Genomic DNA, 19,067 nt, shown 5'->3' with positions numbered 1-19,067 from the left:
ACGCCCATCTGTCCGACCGAACGGACACTTAGTTTGTGTTTAGTTTGTGTTTGTATAATTTGGTTTACCTTGGGAGTTGTTTTATAGTTGAAGTATTGTTCAGGTATTTTGAATTATTAGCCACCTTGAATTCCTTAGAAAGTAGGTGGGATTAAAAAAAACCCTCTTGATAGAACTTGAAGCAGGGCCTCATAGGAAAATAGCCAGCTGTCTTATGCCAGGTCAGACTATTTGTCCACCTAGGCCAGTATTGTCTATTGTGATTGGCAGCAGTTCTCTGAAGTCTCAGGTGAACATATTTCACATCATGTGCTATCTATTCCTTTTAATTGGAGATGCCAGGGATTGAACCTGGAACCACTGGCATGTAAAGCAGATTAACCACTCAGCTGTGGTCCCTCCAAAATCTGCTCACTTGCAGATCTTGAGGTTGCTTGCCACCCTGAGGCCATTAGTCATATGAGCTTGAATGAAATGACCAAAATATCTGCTTACCAATGTTAAAACAGTGAATTGGGCAGGTGTTTGTTTTTTGTTCTTTTCAGTTGTTTCCACTAGCATGCTGGTTCACTTATATCTATGAGTGTCATTATTCTAACTTCCCTGATCCCAAAGGTATCTGTGATTTGTAGCTTACTTAGGGACAAAGGATGTTGTTTATTCCCTGGGTCCCACTAGAGATGGGCTCCTTTCTGCCGTAATCGTAGTTGTTGCCATCGAATTATCATTTCCAATATTCTCTATCTTTGCAGAGAGAATATTGAAATATCCAGAGCTTGGAAGATTACTTTTAAAAAGGAATAAATTACAATTACTGTTACATGGCCCCCAAAAAGGAATAAATTACCATTACAATTACAATCGTTCTGAAAGGAATTGACTACTTTACCATTACTCAAAAGTAATAACTACAACTACACTAAAGTTACTTTAAAAAAAAAGTGTGCCTGCAAAGTGCTGGCCTTCGCTGCTGCACACTAAGTCGCCTAAAACAACTTTAAAAATAAACACACAGACACAGAGGTAGTAGAATAATTCTTTTTATCCACAATATAGCAGTGGTGGTCTCTCCACTGGTAAGGGAGGCAGAGAGGGAGGCAGAGGCCACTACTCAGATCTTTGCACTTCAAACCAAGTGCAACCACACACACACACAGAGCCAGCAAGCATAATCTCTCTCACTTAACCACCTCCCGGACCCTGCCCTGCCCTGCCCCCAACTAAGGGACACCTACCCAAGCAAACATTTTCCCTTGAGATGCAAAAAAGTTAAAACACCACAAATGCAGCAAAGTAGCCAGAGAGGACAGTGGAGGCCACTTTGCGTGCCAAGTGCAAACACAGTATATTCTCTCTCTCTCACTCTCTCACTCTCTCACTCACACACTCACACACTCTCTCACTCACACACTCACACACTCACACACTCACACACTCTCACACACCTCTTTTACCTCTACAGTTCTTTATTTCCATTCTGCTGCTGCCTCCTCCTCTTCTTTCACATCCTTGCCCTCTGGCTCTTTTCTCCCTCCACTCCATTCTTCAACACCACGGTCCATTTTTTAAAACAATTGTTTTCTCCACTCCACCTTCCATCTCGGTCTCCACCTCCTCCCTCATCGCATCCTACCCACTCACAGACCACGAGGGAAGAGCACTGCTGCACAGAAGCCCAGTTTAAGGCACATGATTTTCATCCACAAATCAGAGGAGAAGAAGCCTTCCCCAGCTCCCTCCCCCAAGTAATAACCAAAAGTAATGCTGGAAACATTACAATTACTCCTCAAAAGTAATAAAATTACTCCTTGTTCTATTACAATCAAAATGTAAAGGAAATACCCACTGGTTCCTCAAAAAAGTAATGAATTACAAGTAATTTTTCATTTTGTTTTTTGTAATTACTTCCAATTATTTTCTAATTACTTCCAAGCTCTGGAAGTATCAACTCTCTGCACTTGGCTTCCAATTTATTCTTCTTTTTCTGATTCTTTTAAAAAAAACATTTGCTTTGAAATCACCAATAGTGTGAGTGATACTTTTATCAATCTGCTTTCTATGTGAACTCTTCACATGTGTATTCCCTTTCACTGATGTCAATGAGGTGTTGATTATAACTGACAGACAGAAACCAGCAGAGAGGAATGACGTTTTGACTGTAACTGAGAGACAGAAAACAGCAAGGGAGAATGACATGTTGATTGTAAGCAGCAGGGGGGAAGACACTGACTTGATTTTCTGCCTTAATCGTCTGCAGTGCACTTGAAAAGAAATGTAAACAGGCAATCATTACAGAGTTCAGAATAAAGATCAATACCAATGGAGACTCGTGAAGACATAACAATTATAATATTGATAATTCTCTGCAAAGCAAAGCAAAAAAAAAGGATGTGATTGGAAAAATGAAAAGATATCGGAGAAAAAAGAATTGGATCATTAATGACCACCGGGGGGGCCACACTTAAAAATGAAACATAAACAAGGAGAGGATTTCACCCCTAGTCCCAACAGACACAATAATGTGCAACTCTCTTGATACTCCACATGTTTCAGTACTGAAGGAGTGATGTTTGTTGTTACTCCATGACAGAATATTTTAGTTAAAACACACCAATTTTGTGTTAATATTTATTGTCTGCATTACCTCAGTTATGTACAAATATCCCATATGAAAATGTAAGAATGTTTTCATTTTCACATGTGATCTGCATTAACTGAATAAAGCAGTAAGTAAACAAATATACACAAATTTGCAGTAAGTAAGCATTTTGTGCATTAACAAAAGAAATATACATAATTTTAAAAATAAAAATGCATTACACCATTTACAAATTAACAAAAAGTAAACATTCCTCCATACTCTACCAAAATTAAATGAAAATAAATTCAAGTAAATTAAGTTAGGCAAAATAATTTTTTAAAACTTTGGGTGAGCATAATTTACAACAGGTAAAAAAGACAGATCTGTTTGCTTTCTGTGATTTTTTTCGCAGTGATGATTACAAGGATTACTGGAAATTTATCATTTTTGTAGAGTTGAATTTGAAAAAAATGCTTAACATTTCTGTAATGGGATGAGAATTTTAATATACAGAGACTGTAACAAATATAAGAAAGCTTGTGCAGAACCAGCAAATGTTGAGGAAGAATTATTCCAGTTCTCAAAGCAGACATAACTATCTTTAAAAACCCACCATTTTAAAATGGAAATTATAAAACTGCCACAATAAGAAGAAAATGTCTAGTCAGCTATTTTTGGAATGGATTAAAGAGAGTTGGTCACTGAAAACATTATTTCCACAAACTAACAATCTACTGAAGTGGCTGCTTTAGGCACTGGATTTGTGGAAACACATCTTAAAAGCAACTTATTTTTACACAGATACTTTTCATATTCCTGCTTCCATGATACCTTTCTGATCTCCGCATTTTACATAATCCAGACTGCAATTGTAGCCTTCCTGTTGTCCCAATAGTTGTTTAAAATAATTCTTTCTCTTTACAATTAAAGAAAAACCTTCAAGCTCTAAACCTTTGTGCATCTATTTTTTTTACACCCTGTAATGTAAGTTGAAGATGAACGTTTCTTGTGCTACAATCCTTACCTGAGAGTGAGCCCCAGTTAACACAGTGGGACTTACTTCCAAGTAAACATGCATAGGATAATGTAGTAAACTTCAACTACTCATTCATTTCATTTGCTAGCCAGTTCTCAGCATTTAGTTTCAGTAAATTGGCTGTTTTATATTCATTTTAACCTTATTAGCCATCTTTCCAAAGAGCATTTCTGCTTAGAATAAATCCTCCTCTTCCTGTAATTTTACTGCTAACTGTAGCTTCACTTCACAGGTGATGATAAATCTTTTTAAAGCAAGCAAGCAAGCAAACAAACAAAAGCAGCATGAGATCAGACAGTTTCTGAAGTTGTGTGTGTCAACATCAGAGACCTTATGGTGGAGGCAAACTCCCAACAAGTTTGTAAATCTAATTTGAGCCGATGTTAAAAATGAAAGCATCTCTTTCTTGTCTAGGCAGCCATATTGGCATGAAACAACTGAGTGTATTGGCTTTAATCAATAGACATAATGCCTCAGGCATTATATTGGGGTGCATTAGGAATGGTTTAGCTTATTGATACAGACCTGAGAAACTAGGTTTAAAAATGTGTAAAAATTGTGTAATAGATGCCTGATAAAGCTGATTAATTGTATTGCTTATTCATCCGCTTATAACTTAGTCTAGACAGACACAGGTGCTGTCTTGAATAAAGACCTTATTTTGGAAAGGTTGTGGATTTCTAGCAGCGAAAGAGGCTTCATCTTGCATGTAATACATTGAAAATCCATCAGAATGGAAGATGTTAACAGAAATTAATAAGCTGTAAGTAGTTATATTGCCAGAAGTATTATAAAGAAGTTGCACAGTTTGAGGATACACAAATATGGGTATTCATGGAACGGTATAGGATGGTTGTGCCCCATTCAAAGGAATTCTTGAAAGACTCAGTTCTGTCCATTGAAATCAATGGGTGAGGAACATAGGAAGCTTGTAATCAGACCATTTGTCCATCTACCTCAGTACTGTCTACACTGACTAGCAGCTGTTCTTCAGGGTTTCAGACAGGAGGTCTCTCCCAGCCCTACCTGAAGATGCTGGGGACTGAACTAAGGACCCCCTGCATGCGAAGAAGATGCTCCACCACTGAGCTACAGCTCTTTCCCCTCCAAGAGGAAGCTCTATGAATTCAGTAGCATTCCTACACTTTGACTGGGCAGTTAGACAATAACGTATAAGGATTTTTAAAAAAAATGTTCCTTATTAACCAGAGTCGGGGGGGGGACGTCACCATGTTATTCCATATGGAAAGAGGAGAGAGCTATCAATTCTTCAGCAACAAAACACTTTCCATTAGCAGGAGAAAAATAAACAGGTATTTTGCATTCTTTCTGCTTGAAAATATTGGATCATTGTTTAGATAAGTATTTTCCCCAAGATTAGAGGGCAACCACTTTTTTTCTTTCTTTTTTTACAAAGATAGCAATATAAAAATCTAGTCGTTAAACAACCTTCAAAGTAATTAGAAATCAACCTGAAAATCTACTATCTGCAGAAGTTGGACAGAATCAGAAAGTTGACACTTAATGTTACTGCCATAGTATTGACTACAAAACAGTTATTTTTACAAGAAATGGTAGAAACAGTACTTGTATTAGCTGGTTTGATCCAGTCACAGTCCAGAAACTGATCTCTACTCTCATCAGGACTCAAGAATTTACTGATAAATGTCTATTTGATGCTATTTGCAAAGATGCAGCATCTTCACCTTCATCCTTTTTGAAAAGAGGCAGTTTCTATGGCAATACTAGTTAATAAGTGCATATCATGCTGCACTAATATAGTGCAAAAAATTGCCTTACATGTAGCAAAAAAGTTGCAGGCAACAGTTTGAGAGTCAGAGAAAGTAAAAACTTATTAAACATAGATATTAACTTCCAGACAATCTCTATAAAACACTGAGCCTGAAAATGCTTCTCTCCTTGATAAGTGAGTGTGGGTATATGGCGCTTGAGCATCTGGAACTGGGAATAGGACACTTTTGTAAGTCTTCACCCTTTGAAAGGTAGGTTAAGAAAACCAAATTTGCTCAGTGGTTTGTTATTCTCTTAAAGTTAACAAAATGCCCTTTTAGCCAGGATATCACTTGACAGATTAATACATATGGTGCAACTGAGTATATAAGTTGTATATCAAGCATTATAGACATCTTGGTATGATCATACTTACTGAGTACACTAAGTTAATGCAGCAGATATGGCATCAAGACTCTCAGATGTCAATATTAGGTCATATACAAAGGGCTGGAGACACAAGTGGCTTTACAGTTCATAAGTTTCAAAGAAGGCCACATTAAGATTCCCCCTGCCGTGCTTACAAGACAAATTTGCCACCAGAATTTGTTTTACTTATTGATGGTCTAGGGTAAAGCATGTTTCTTGGAATATCCATGGCCATTGTGAAGTCTTTCCCCCCTTTTTTTTCCTTGTGGTGTAACATCTGCTCTGTAATGTACACAATGTACACGCTGTTTTTGAACACTACAGTTTCAAGAGAAGTTATTATTTTACATATCTGCATCCCCATCGTAAGCCAGTGTTAAAGGTTTCAGACGGTTGTTCTGTCTTCTTTGAGGCTTCTTTGGCTTTTTGCTACAACAAGAAGAAAAAAAAACTTTAAAAATTCAGATTTCAACATGATGGAAATAATATATAGGATTTACTTTTAATTTCAGCCCGGATGAGTTAAATGAAAGAATGGATTACTTAGCTGTTGCATTTACTAATTGTCTAATTCAAGTCAAACTTCTAATCAAAGAGAACATCCAACTCACATTCCCTTCCAGAAATTCCAATCATTTTGAATGTCTTTTCTGGATTCAAGCAAATATTTGATGGGGGAAAAACAGCAACAAAAAGTGGTACATTACAATCTTAATGTAATGCTGAGCCAGAGCTTGGAAAAGTTACTTTTTTGAACTACAACTCCCATCAGCTCAATCCAGTGCCCATGCTGGCTGGGGCTGATGGGAGTTTGAGCCCAACATAAGCTTCACTAGCTTTATAAGCCACCTCCATTAATAACAACAACTTCAATTGAATTTCAAGTGATACTGGCATATCTTCTGAAGTGAATTAAAAAAAACTAGGTATTTGCTTTGTTATTAAAATCCGTGTTGGTTTTTTTAAAAATAAAATTCATTGGTATCAATGGAAAATAATACAGATAAAAACATAACAAAAAAGCTGATCAGCAATGACATCGTGACAAGTGGAACACAACAATAAAAGCTAGTACAACAATCAGTAGAGATTATTAAAATAGATGAAATAAATTGATTTTAGGCAAAACTACAAGGATATATGCAGATGAATCATATGCTCACTTCTTTTACAGTCTATACTAGCCTTCCCCAACCCGATGCCTTCCCAAATGTTTGTGGACTCCAACTCCAATAAGCCCCAGCTAGCATGGACAATTGGTAGGCATGAAGGGAGTTGTAGTCCACAACCATCTGAAGAACATCAGGTTGAGGAAGGGTAATCCAAAAAGTAATAAATGACTAAAGAACTCACCAGGCTAGATAGATCATAGAAATAACAAATATGAGCAAAACAAATGCACCAGCAGCTACACCATAAACCCAGGTCTTCAGCTTCCCATCTAAAAGGAATAGACATTAGTAATCAGTCTGTAAGTTAGCACTGAACAAAACTTGTAATAGGATGTTGTAAAACAAAGTTTGCACACAGGTATAATTAGTGATATTGCCCAATAATGCATCGTGGATGCTGCATGAAATTGCTCAGCTGACGTGAGATGGCATCTTTGCTTGCAACACCTGTCAGTATGTCAGTACAAAAAAAGCCAGAGAGAGAAGAACAAAACCTCATCTGTTCATTCTGTGAACTCAAGCATTAATCACTGATTGATATGATTCACGGCCCAGAGAGGTCATGCTATGGAACTTAAAAAAAAAAGTTAGCAAGCTAGATTCCTATTAACACTATCGATCAAGCTACGTAACACCTTCCCAGTCAATGTATGCATTTTTATGGGCTGGCAGTCAGGGTGTGACTTACAGTGCAATCCTGTGCCTACTAACTGAGAAGTGAGCACCACCATGTTCAATGAGGCTTGCTTCTTTATAAGTGTGCATAGGATTATGACTTTGATTTGATGACCTAGCATCCGTGCAACAGAAGACACAAAGTTATGTGATGCTTACGTCTTGTTGGACATATGTACTCTGTACAATATAAGTTTCATTCTGAAATCTTTTAATGTTTTGAACTGAAGAAGTGTTGGTGGGTAAACATGCATGGGTACAGGAAGAAAAGTTTTTGGAAAGCATGCCACCTCTTTTATATACTGTTAACAAAGGGAACAAGGTGTTGGTTCTTCATGCATTACTTTCCATCTCTGCCTGCTATAAACATCTTGCAGTAGTGCAAAGATGCCAGAAAATCTACCATATCCAATAACAGCATTTAGCAGCACTAACTATTCATGTGAGACTTCACCTGGTCCAAAAGGCTGCAGGAACCAAGTCCTTCCTCGTCCCAACTGGGTATTAGATGGCTGCGTGGGGTTCACAGCTCGACTGGTTTTTACATCTCCCTTTTTGTCCTCCACTGTAGGGATGACTACCACCGGGATGAGAGTGCATTGCTCCAGTGTGCCATCAGAGGACATTACTTCTGTGTACCCTTCTTCACAAGCACATGTTCTGGCCTGCAGAGGAACAAGTGTTTTACACACTGCAGCAAAGCCACATATTGCTGAATGCTACACAATATGTCATGGAACAATTAAAAAGGGCTCCTGGCTACCATGGAAAAGCCTGTGGTGCGAAGGGGTGGTGATGAGGCAGCCCGCTGTGCCTCACTGTGGGTGAAGATGTTTGGCTATGTCCACCCAGGTTCTTGCATGACTGTGAACCAGAGGCAGGAACAGAACATATAAAAGTCTGTTTCCTACTCAAGCAACCAGCCAAACGGGGAAGGCAAGCAGAAGAAGGTGGAGTCACACTGCTGAGGGGGGGGGCATTGTGCTATAGTGGATGTGGGGAACCTTTGACTCTCCAGATGTTATTGAACCACAAGTCCTATCAATCCCAGCAAGTATGGCCAATGGCCAGGGAAGATGGGAGTTGTAGTTCAGCAACATCTGGAGGGCCAAACTTTCCCCACACCTGGGCTATAGGTCAGGTGTCCAGGTTTGGCTTTGTGAGTTTCTTTGTTTTCCAAGGTGCAGCTTCTTCCTTGGTGGCCACAGTGTCTAGGTGGTTGCAGCTGAGTTGGAGCAGCATTGCAAGTGGGAATAGAGCAGCGACTGTGGGGCTTTGCTGTCTCTGCTATAGCTCAAGCTTGAGCTTAGAAGTACCAGGGGAATACAGCAGCTGGCTATTTATTTATTTAGTTTCACATTTATATCTCGCCTCAAGGTGCCATACATGTTTCTCCCCCTCTCCATTTTGTCCTCACAACAACCCTGTGAGATAGGTTGGGCTGAGCGGTAGTGACCGGCCCAAAGTCTCGCAGTGAGCCGAGTGGGGAGTTGAACCCTGGTCTCCCTGGTCACAGGAAGAGTCAGTGTAGCAAAGTGTTTAGTCTCCCTGATCATCTCATAGGGAGGGCTTAGAACTGCCCCTTCCATATTAACCTTAGCCAATGCATATATGCCACATCCTTTCAATAAACTTGTGCCCCGTTTAATCCCATTAACTGGTATCTGCCTTTCTTTCTTTCTCCCCCTCAGCAAAGAAGACTAAACTAACCCTTCCTCAGAGTTCATGTATTATATTAAGTCTCTTCCTAAATCAAATGGGGTATAAGGACCAATAGAGCACAAAGCCACTTCAAAATATGGACCAACTACTCAAAACTTTTTTTAATCAAAGTATTATAATTCCCTGTTGAGTGCTGTGATCCCCTATTGAGATTTTACTTGCAGCTAAGCATTTAAATAACACCGCCTTCCCTATTCTCAATATGTTGTACCAAAATATGACTGGAGCCACATGTTGGACAGATGGCTTGTTATGACTCAGTAGCACATACCTCACTACAATAAGAATAGGGTTGGCTGCATGGTGGCTTACATGACCTGTCAACATCTGGTTGGCGCATCACTAAGCACCCTCCTGCAGAACAAAACAAATCACATTTAAACACAATGGTGCCTCAGTACCGATGAAGCTAATTGCTGCAGCCAGGTAAAGTGACATCCCATAATGGAAAAGGACGCTCTCCCACTCCTCCACAGTTTCTCTGAGGAAGAATACAGCAATGGATAGATTTATCACCATCGCTCTTTGTCTCATTAAGTATCCTGGCATGCCAGATGCCACTTTAGTTTTTATGGTGCAGGCTGGTAACTGGCTGTGTATGTGAAAATGTTCAGGGAATAAATGGTTTTGATCTTTGAGACATAATTGTATTCTTGGCAGGATGGCCCTAATGCCATTAACAGCACTATAGTCAAGGGTGATACATGGGAGGAACTTTTTTTTTGCTACGTGGTGTATATCTTTTGTGTTGATCCTCAGCACTGAGCAAATCTAAGCACAAGAAAAAAAGGGAGTAGGTTACCATGCAACGTTTTTGAGAAACACCCTTTACTTTCCATGCCTCTCTGAAACCCTCTTACCTAATGGAAGAGAGAATAACAATTTCTTAGGAAAAGTCCTTTATAGTGCTAGTCACCCTCAAGCAGGGTTAAGGAATCTGTCGCCCTCCAGATGTTGTTGGTCTCCAACTCAGATCAGCCCCAGGCACAGGGTGAATGATTGGGATGACTGGAGTTGTAGTTCAGCAACACTGGGAGGGCCACAGGTTCCCCATCTCTGCCCCAAAGGCTGTCACATAAGTTGTGCAAGGTTGGACAACATGTTCAAGACTAGAGTGAAGCAAATAGCTGAAAACAAGTATTTGGTTCTCAAAACATGATCTTTCTCAACGTTCTGCTCTTAATTCTCAGTGGCTATAAAGTTATGAATACTGCACAGTTACTGTTTTAAACCAATACGCACAAGCAGGCTTTCATCATTGTTTTGAGCCAGAATTCTTTTTTCCATCATTCAGAAGTACCCAGTTCCCAAATTTTGTCGCTGCAAAATAGAATAAATATCTTCACGAGTCAAATGTTGTTACCTACACTGTTGTATCCTGAAACAATCATATCCGAGCACTGGTGAGAAACAATGATGAAATCCTGAGAATAGCAGATGCAGTTAGATGCAGTTAGGTAGCTGTATGTTAACTAAGAGATTAACAAACATCCAAATCAGTCTTGCTAGCTGACACATGAAATGGTGTAAAGTTTATATGTCCTGGTGTAACATGAACATGCCTGTAAATGCCCTTGTTACAAAATGTCAGCTATCTGGAGGGCTGCAGGATGAAAGAACGGCTTCATTGCCTGTTTCATTTTGAATTAACGTATCTGCAAAAATAACACTTAGATATAAAAAGGCCAGTCAGAACAATTATACTATGATAGAAGTAGAACAAGTGAGAAATGGTACTCTAAGCAAATACAAATGTAAAAGGTTTAACCATATGTTGTTCGAGATAATAACCTGACATTTTGACACTGTTACAGAGTGGCTAAGCATAACAGCATCAGTGCAATAATTTTAGCTACTGCCCTCTTACTTTCAGAAGAGCGCACATGTCTGTTGAAAAATCAGTGTAAAACACCTCCCAATAAGTAATTTTAGCCTTTGAAGGAGTCAGTAAAACTTATGTGAATAATGCTGTAGTATTCTGAAAAATCTGCTCCTTGAGGATGAAGAATACTGAATGTCATTGTAAGGAACACAAGCCATTACATAACTAATCTGTGCAAAATGTCAGTCAATATCTCCACTTTGTGACAAAATGCAAGCATTTCTTTAACAAGTTATCACTTTGAATAAGGACATGAATGTAAATTTAAGTGGTCACATTGTGGTTTAATACTCCTGATTTGCAGCTCCCCTTACAATGAAATGCTTTGCTTGTCCACTCAGAAGTCTGTCCCACTGAGTTCAATCAAACTAGGCAAGTCTTAAGACTAGGAAGACTGATTCACTAGAAAAGACAATATGCTGGGAAAAACAGAAGGGAGTAGAGGAAGACCAAACAAGAGATGGGTTGATTTCATAAAGGAAGCCACAGACCTGAACTTACAAGATCTAAACAGGGTGGTTCACGACAGATGCTGTTGGAGGTTGCTGAGTCATAGGGTCACCATAAAACTGATCAACTTGAAGGCACATAACAACAACAAAGACTAGGGAAGGCTATAGCTAATCTTCAAAGAATCTCAATAAATTCAGGAGAAAGTTGACACACACACACCTGCTCTCTGTCTCTGTGTGTGTGTGTGTGTGTGTGTGTGTGTCTGAGAGAGAGAGAAGGAGAGAGAGAGAGAGAGAGAGAGAGAGAGAGAGAGATGAGTCAATAGGCTTGTGGATGGATTATTGCTACAGTGTAGCTGCATAGCTAGCTGCCCTGAGCATATTTTACGAGTATTCCAGGATCTTCACAGGTTGCTAGTTAATTTGCAGGCTGAATTCAAGGGTTTTAACCTTGAAAACTGCATCTGTACTGGAATGGTTTTTAAGATGTTTTTACTGTTTTATCGCTTGTTGATTGCCGCCCTGTGACGAATGGCAGGATCCGCTTGGTTGCTTCCTTTTTGCAGGGATGCATGTTGTAAAAATATTTTATGTTTAGATAGACTTCTAAGATATAGCTGTTGCGGAGTCGCTGTTTCAAAGGCTGTCTCTTATTTTATGCTGATTGTTATGACCAGGGCTGTGGAGTCGGAGTTGGAGTCGTGGAGTCGGAGTCGGGAGCAATTTTGGGAGGAGTTGGAGTTGGTAGAAATGTACTGACTCTGACTTCCAAATAAATTTTGATTGACAAGAAGCAATTTTGGGTGGAGTCGGAGTCGGACAGTAGAAAAATAGAGGAGTTGGAGTCGGAGTTGGACAGTAGAAAAATAGAGGAGTCGGAGTTGAAGGTTTGGCGTACTGACTCCACAGCCCTGGTTATGACGGCTACGTCTTACAGGTTTGTTCAAAGTTTTTAATGTTTTATATAATAATTAGATGGGTTGTAACCAATTGTGGCTTTACCTTAGCAGAATGCACTGCCACTCACATAAGGTGGGACACCTGATTTTCGCCAGTGTTTACTACCCACTTAACCCACCGCCAACCTCCCTGAAAGGCTGTTCCAAAGGTTTTGGGGACCCTCTGGAACAGTATGGGATATGGCAGGGAATGCTGCAGTAGGTGGAAGATCTGCAAAAATTAAGTTCCATGAGTAGAAGCACTTTTTTGCCCAGTCAAAGCTGCCACTGGATACAACCTCTTACTTGTATTCTAATTGGAAATTGTTTCAAGGATGCCAATTGAGAAGCAGGTTATAAACCTCTGGGGACACAATCTAGCCAAAATGCAGCACTATTATAAACCCATAGATTTCAATGGGGAACAGTTATACATGTGGATATCTCTTCCACTGAAATTAACAAAATATAAAAGTGCTTTAGGTTGGGCTGGATTGTGACCTAAATAAATACATAGAAGCGATAAATAGAAAGCTGCTATGTAGATACGCCCTAATGCTACCAGTTCATATTATAACCAAAGCAAAAGGAGCTAGTTTCCTGTGATTTGGCGTGCACAGTAACTAGCAGATCTTGGGAACCTGAGACCATAGAACACAATGCAAAGCTAATAATCGCAGGCTTTTACAAGTGCTCATTAACATTTCATAAAAGACTTTAGGAGCTTCGAAGCACTTATATTAGTAGAACTTTAATGCCTGTATGCTATGGTCTGATCATAACAACCCTTTGTTGTTGTTGTTAGCTGCCTTCAAGATGATTACGACTTATGGCAACCCTATGAATCAGTGACTTCCAATAGCATCTGTTATAAACCACCCTGTTCAGAACTTGTAAGTTCAGATCTTTATGGAATCAATCCATCTCTTGTTCGGCCTTCCTCTTTTTTTTCAACAACCCTTTAATGACCCTTAAGTAATCTCTTAAAGCCTGTCATGTCAATAATCTCTGGATTAATGCAGACTAAGAATTTGCTAATTTCATAAACAATCGTTGACACTAATTTCATGTTTGCCAGACTGAAGAGTTCTGGAAGTCTACACTTGCACTGAAATCTATTAAAAAGGCAAGGGAGTTGTATGCAGTCATGGAAACCTTCCTTAATTAATACCTAAACGTTACATACAAAAATGCTCATTGTTCCCAGCAATTCACATATTTGTTTATGTGGTGCTAAAGTTTGCATGTGTAGATGTTTGTGTGAAACAGCCCCCACTGTCCTTTTCTCCAACATGGTAATTTTGAATTTTTCAGGCTGGAGCTACTGCAAACAAACCAAATGTGTGAGTCAAGTCTAAATCTAAGGCAATCACCACAAGAGGAACAGAAGGAAGCAGCCTTATACTATCATAACATTGGTCCATCTCGTTCAGTATTGCCTAGGACTGGCAGCTGTTCTCTAGGGTTTCAAATAGGAGACATTCCCAGTTCTACCTGGAGAGATTGAAGCCGATGCTCTGCCTCTGAGCTATGGACTTTCTCCTTCTAGAGATTTGGTTGCCTAGCTTTCTGTCAGGACTTTAATTTGGTGTTTTATGCAGACCAGAGAGATTGAAAACCAATAGCCCACAAGCTGGATCTGGCACACAGGAGATTCTAATGCATTCTAATGCACAGTTATAAGGTGGGGGATACTTGGCTCAGCAGTATTACATGCGAGAAGGATCTTGGGACTGTTGTTGGTCACATGCTGAATATGAGCCAACAGTGTGATGTGGCTGCAAAAAGGACAAATGCTATATTAGGCTGCATTAATAGAAATATAGTTTCCAAATCACATGAAGTATTGGTTCCCCTCTATTTGACACTGGTTAGGCCTCATCTTGAGTACTGCGTCCAGTTCTGGACACCAATTTTAAGAAGGATGCAGACAAACTGGAACGGGTTCAGAGGAGGGTAACGAGGATGATCAGGGGACTGGAAACAAAGCCCTATGAGGAGAGACTGAAAGAACTGGGCATGTTTAGCCTGGAAAAGAAGACTGAGGGGAGATATGATAGCACTGTTCAGGTATTTGAAAAGTTGCCACACAGAGAAGGCCAGGATTTCTTCTTGAGCCCCCTAGAGTGCAGGACATGGAATAATGGGCTCAAGTTACAAGAAGCCAGATTTTGACTGATCATCAGGAAAAACTTCCTAACTGTTACAGAGGTACAACAATGGAACCAATTACCTAGGGTGGTGGTGGGCTCTCCAACACTGGAGGCCTTCAAGAAGCAGCTGGACAGCCACCTGTCGGGTATGCTTTATGGATGGATGGATTGTACAATGTGGTGTGTAGCCATGCCACACCCACTTTTGGCTCTGGCCGCACCCACCACTGGCATGACATCCCCAACACACTACCCTTGATCTGGACCAATGCAAACAAATACTTTTTTGTGACTGAGTGTGTCCATGATCATAAAAGAGGAAGAGCAATTACCTGTAACATTCAATCCATCTGACCTTTGGCACCATACTGTTCGAGAAGATCCCTTCCATGGGCTGGCCATCCATTTGTATTCGTAACACTGACCATCTGAATTGAAAACAGTAAAAGCGTTGGAAATCCTTCATTTGGCTTGAGAAAATATTGGAACATAGACATTGGTCCATCTAGCCCAGAATTGTCTATGCCAGTGGTGAAGAGCCCTTGGCTTATGGGCCCAATTTGGCCTGCCAGGTGCATATGAAAGGCCCATGCAGCCACTTCTAACATACTTCACCCAACCGCTTATCATATGTCATCATTTGATGTCATATCTGTCAGTCACTTCAATCTGCCCAGCCACTTCCATGGCCTTCCAAAGTTAGATTTAAAATTTTATGTACATTTTTACAAATTGTATAAATATATTACATACAATTCCACCTAAGGGGGAATTTAACGTAAGATATATAAAATGTACATTAAGTGCATAAAATCTGTCAATTTCAGTTCTCTCAATTTCTCATTCTTCCAACCTTAAATTCTGTTCTGCAGCAATTTGGGATTTATTTATTTTTTTAAATCCTCATGAAAAATTTTCAGCATTTTATTGTGAATTTCTCCGCCCAAACCCATTTTTGGATGTAGCTTTGACTAATGGACACAATTTGGCAAGCAATTTCTCCGAATACAATGCATTTTTGTATGTTAATTTCACGAATATATTCATTTGTATGCACGCTTTCCTCTAATATATGATTTTTTTAAAACATTGGTTGTAGCACTGTATTGCAAAATTCGGGTGAGTGTGAATTTGTAAGGATGGCTATGTCTTGGTTCTCATGTTTCAGAAAATGTGAATATGATAAATTCAGCTTTAAATGTGAATCAAACTGAATTTCTCCCCCATCCCTAAATGTATGTAAAATATGTAAAAAATACATTGAAAGATTTGGCCCTTTTTGCCTCTGGCTCTGTCCACCATTGGAAGCCTGGCCAGGTTTGAAGCCAGCCCTCAAACTGAACATGGCACCCACCACCTGATCTACACTGACCGGCAACAGCACTCCAGCGTTTAAGACAGGAGCCTTTCCCACCTCTACCTGGGGATGATGCCAAGAATAGAACCTAAGACTTCCGGCATGCAAAGCATATGTTCTCCCACCAAGTCATATCTCTTCCCCCATTTTGCTTTCCGTTTCATTCACCAAGCCCACAACATGAACATAAACCAGGGGAAAATTGCTCAGCATTGTAAAACTGGGCAGCCAGTCTTTTTGTGTAAAGCCTTGCTAAGGAACTTATACATGCACACATATACATAAAAGTATCTGGAAAACTTTATCTATAGAACAATCCTACAAGGTCAGGGGAGAGAGAATTTGAGGCTGAAGAACCACCCTGCTGAGCTCATAGAGGCAGAGCAGAAGGCGGGTGAGCAGTGCTTCTCCTCTTCTCTATCCCTCTTTTATTTATTTGTTAGGATTTTCCCTCTCATTACTTCCAATGTGAAGGAAAATAAGCATGCCAGCCCCAGGGATGGTGTACTTCCCCCATCATTCCAGGAATGTGTCAGGGTAATGTGAGAGGAAATCCAGGAAAGCTAACATCTCCTCAATCCACCCCCAACATGCTTTCTTTTTGCCCTCTCCATCATTGATGCACAAACAGTGAATGAGCATTGGTGGCAGATCTTGCCATACATGGAGAGGAAGATCCATAAAATCATAGGGCCCCCTAGCATGCCCACCCAGGGACGATAGGACACCACACTTCTTTATATATTTGCCTCTATTTTAGACATTTCCACCATGCCCATCAAAGAGAACTTCCCAGATCAGCTTATGCTAAAACTAAAAACAAAAGAAACCAAGCAAAAAAATTGACGTGTGCCTACAGGGCAGGAACACATTGCATGTTGGCATGCCTGTCACATGAATGGCTGCAGCTAGCACAAACCTCCCACAATTTTCCAGGTTCCCAAGCTTGCAAACAGATTATTTCTGGAATCATTTATCACAGAAATGAGCACTAAATTTCCACTAGATTTCACTAGATTTCTAGAACTAGGTTTTACATCGTGTGAAAGATCAAACAAAATGTGCAAATTACCAGATAAAAATTAGTTGGAATAACAGAATGAAATACAGTGTGAAAGCAGCCAGGTACTCACCTGACTATAGATTTTGGCACTCACCATTACATTGTCTTGTTTCCAAAACCTGCTCTGGACAAAGGTGTTGATTATCCAGGTCTTGTATGATTACTGCTCGTGATCGAACTTGTATTCCTCCAAAGCCAAGGTCTTCACCATTTACACAGGTCAATTGACAGAGGCTCCATTCTGACCACTCCTTTAAATAACAATCACCTGCCCAATAATGGGGGAAAATATTCCTGAAGAAGCTAGTAACAATTTGAGGAATTTACAATATTGTGTCATAACCATGGAGCTTAGTCTTAAATATTTTTGGTAGGATTATTTGGTTGCGATACCGACATAAAAAGTTGCTATCATCTCTAGTGTAGCATTTACTAAACCTCATCCTAGCCTTTAAGTGGTAGCACAAAGAGCTGTTAGAACCGATCATTCATTCATTCATTGATTTATATCCTGCCCTTCCTTCCAGTAGGAGCCCAGGGCAGCAAACAGAAGCACTAAAACACTTTAAAACATCATAAAATCAGACTTTAAAATATATTAAAACAAAACATCTTAAAAAACTTTTTTAAAAAAAGCTTTAGAAAACCTTTTTAAAAAGGCTTAAAAACATCTTAAAAAGCAATTCCAATTTGCTTATTATTGTGTGAGATTTTGGTTTTCATGGTATGAAAGAGGCAAAGCCTACTCAGGAATATTATTTTGAGACATGATTTTAGTAGGTATCAGTGTTTTACAATTCCTGATTTTATTTCATATTTTAAAATGTTTTATGTAATTCTTTTTTTGTTTTTTTGTTATTTTAAAGGTGCATTGCAGACTGTCTTGTAAACAGCTTAGAGATCTCTTGTTCTAGTAAGTAGTATATATATGTTGTTAAATAAATACATTTCTTGCTAATCAGATATACTATATGTGCTCTGCCGAGGAATGGATATACACACACATGCACATAAAGTTTTCTTATGGCTTCAGGGCCACACAAAACACAGCATGTAAACTGCATGTGGGTTTGCTGGAAAGTCAGTTTTTGCCAGTCATATCCTGTATATGGAGGCCATAAAGTTAAAAAGGCATCCAGGGTAGCAAATGAGCCCAGAGTTCTAATTATTTCAGCAAAAGTACTATTAAAAATTCATGTTGCCTTACATTATGTTGACAACAAATAAAATCAACTCAACGTTTAACTTGATGCCTTAATGAAGGAGGTTTTATTTGTTATTATTAAGAAATTGTGTAAAGAAATGAATTATTGAATAAATGATGTATAAGAGGAAGGCATGTTTTGTTCTTTGGAACCATTAACTAGAGTGCATCATTAACTCATCCCCACAGGGCAGTTTATCTTCTCCTCGGTGAATCGTGGGGCCATTCAAAGAAAGGTCATTTCTTCTACAAACTTCTGAGTGAACAGCAACAATCCCCCACTCCATTTTTTAAAAGATTATCTTTTAGAAGAGTGATACATTGGAGCTTGAAGTATTGTAGCACTTGTTCTGATTAGGTGTTAGTTTTTGCAACATTAGGAACCAGAACTGAGTTGAAATTAGGGAGGCAGTTTTGTGAAAAGCTTAGCCTGAATCTACCCTCCCCCTTCCATCAGTTTTTCAGGAATAGTTATGAAAGGCCTGAGAAAGTATTTCACTCTTAAGAGTGATTGTAGATTGCCTAGGATTGCTCATATGACCAATGAAAAAATGGAAATGAACTGCCTTCAAGTCGATCCCAACTTATGGCGACCCTATGAATAGGGTTTTCATGGTAAGCGGTATTCAGAGGGGGGTTACCATTGCCTCCCTCTGAGGCCAGTCCTCCCCA

The 19,067-nt window shown here is 39.4% G+C and overlaps 1 protein-coding gene across 8 annotated transcripts in view; it reads right to left on the bottom strand.

The window, feature by feature from the left end:
• Positions 1-2,826: 2,826 nt before the first annotated feature.
• Positions 2,827-19,067, bottom strand: part of THSD7A (thrombospondin type 1 domain containing 7A) — a 421,600-nt gene continuing 405,359 nt past the window's right edge. For 5 of the 8 annotated variants that reach the window (XM_061586309.1, XM_061586305.1, XM_061586306.1 and 2 more), the window contains 6 exons: positions 17,286-17,459; positions 15,104-15,199; positions 9,618-9,700; positions 8,079-8,289; positions 7,131-7,218; positions 2,827-6,206 (listed from right to left, as the gene is read on the bottom strand). In XM_061586309.1, coding sequence (XP_061442293.1) covers positions 6,122-6,206; positions 7,131-7,218; positions 8,079-8,289; positions 9,618-9,700; positions 15,104-15,199; positions 17,286-17,459 — 737 coding nt within the window. In that variant the 3' untranslated portion in view covers positions 2,827-6,121. Of the gene's footprint in view, positions 6,207-7,130; positions 7,219-8,078; positions 8,290-9,617; positions 9,701-10,919; positions 11,002-15,103; positions 15,200-17,285; positions 17,460-19,067 lie in introns of those variants that run through there. The other 3 variants (XR_009758098.1, XM_061586311.1, XM_061586312.1) reach the window with 3 other exon arrangements.

This window comes from Rhineura floridana, chromosome 10 (assembly GCF_030035675.1).
Source record: "Rhineura floridana isolate rRhiFlo1 chromosome 10, rRhiFlo1.hap2, whole genome shotgun sequence".
Classification (NCBI taxonomy): Eukaryota; Metazoa; Chordata; class Lepidosauria; order Squamata; family Rhineuridae; genus Rhineura; species Rhineura floridana.
The sequence above is the reverse complement of the archived record's forward strand: the minus strand, read 5'-3'. Positions and strand labels throughout refer to the sequence as shown.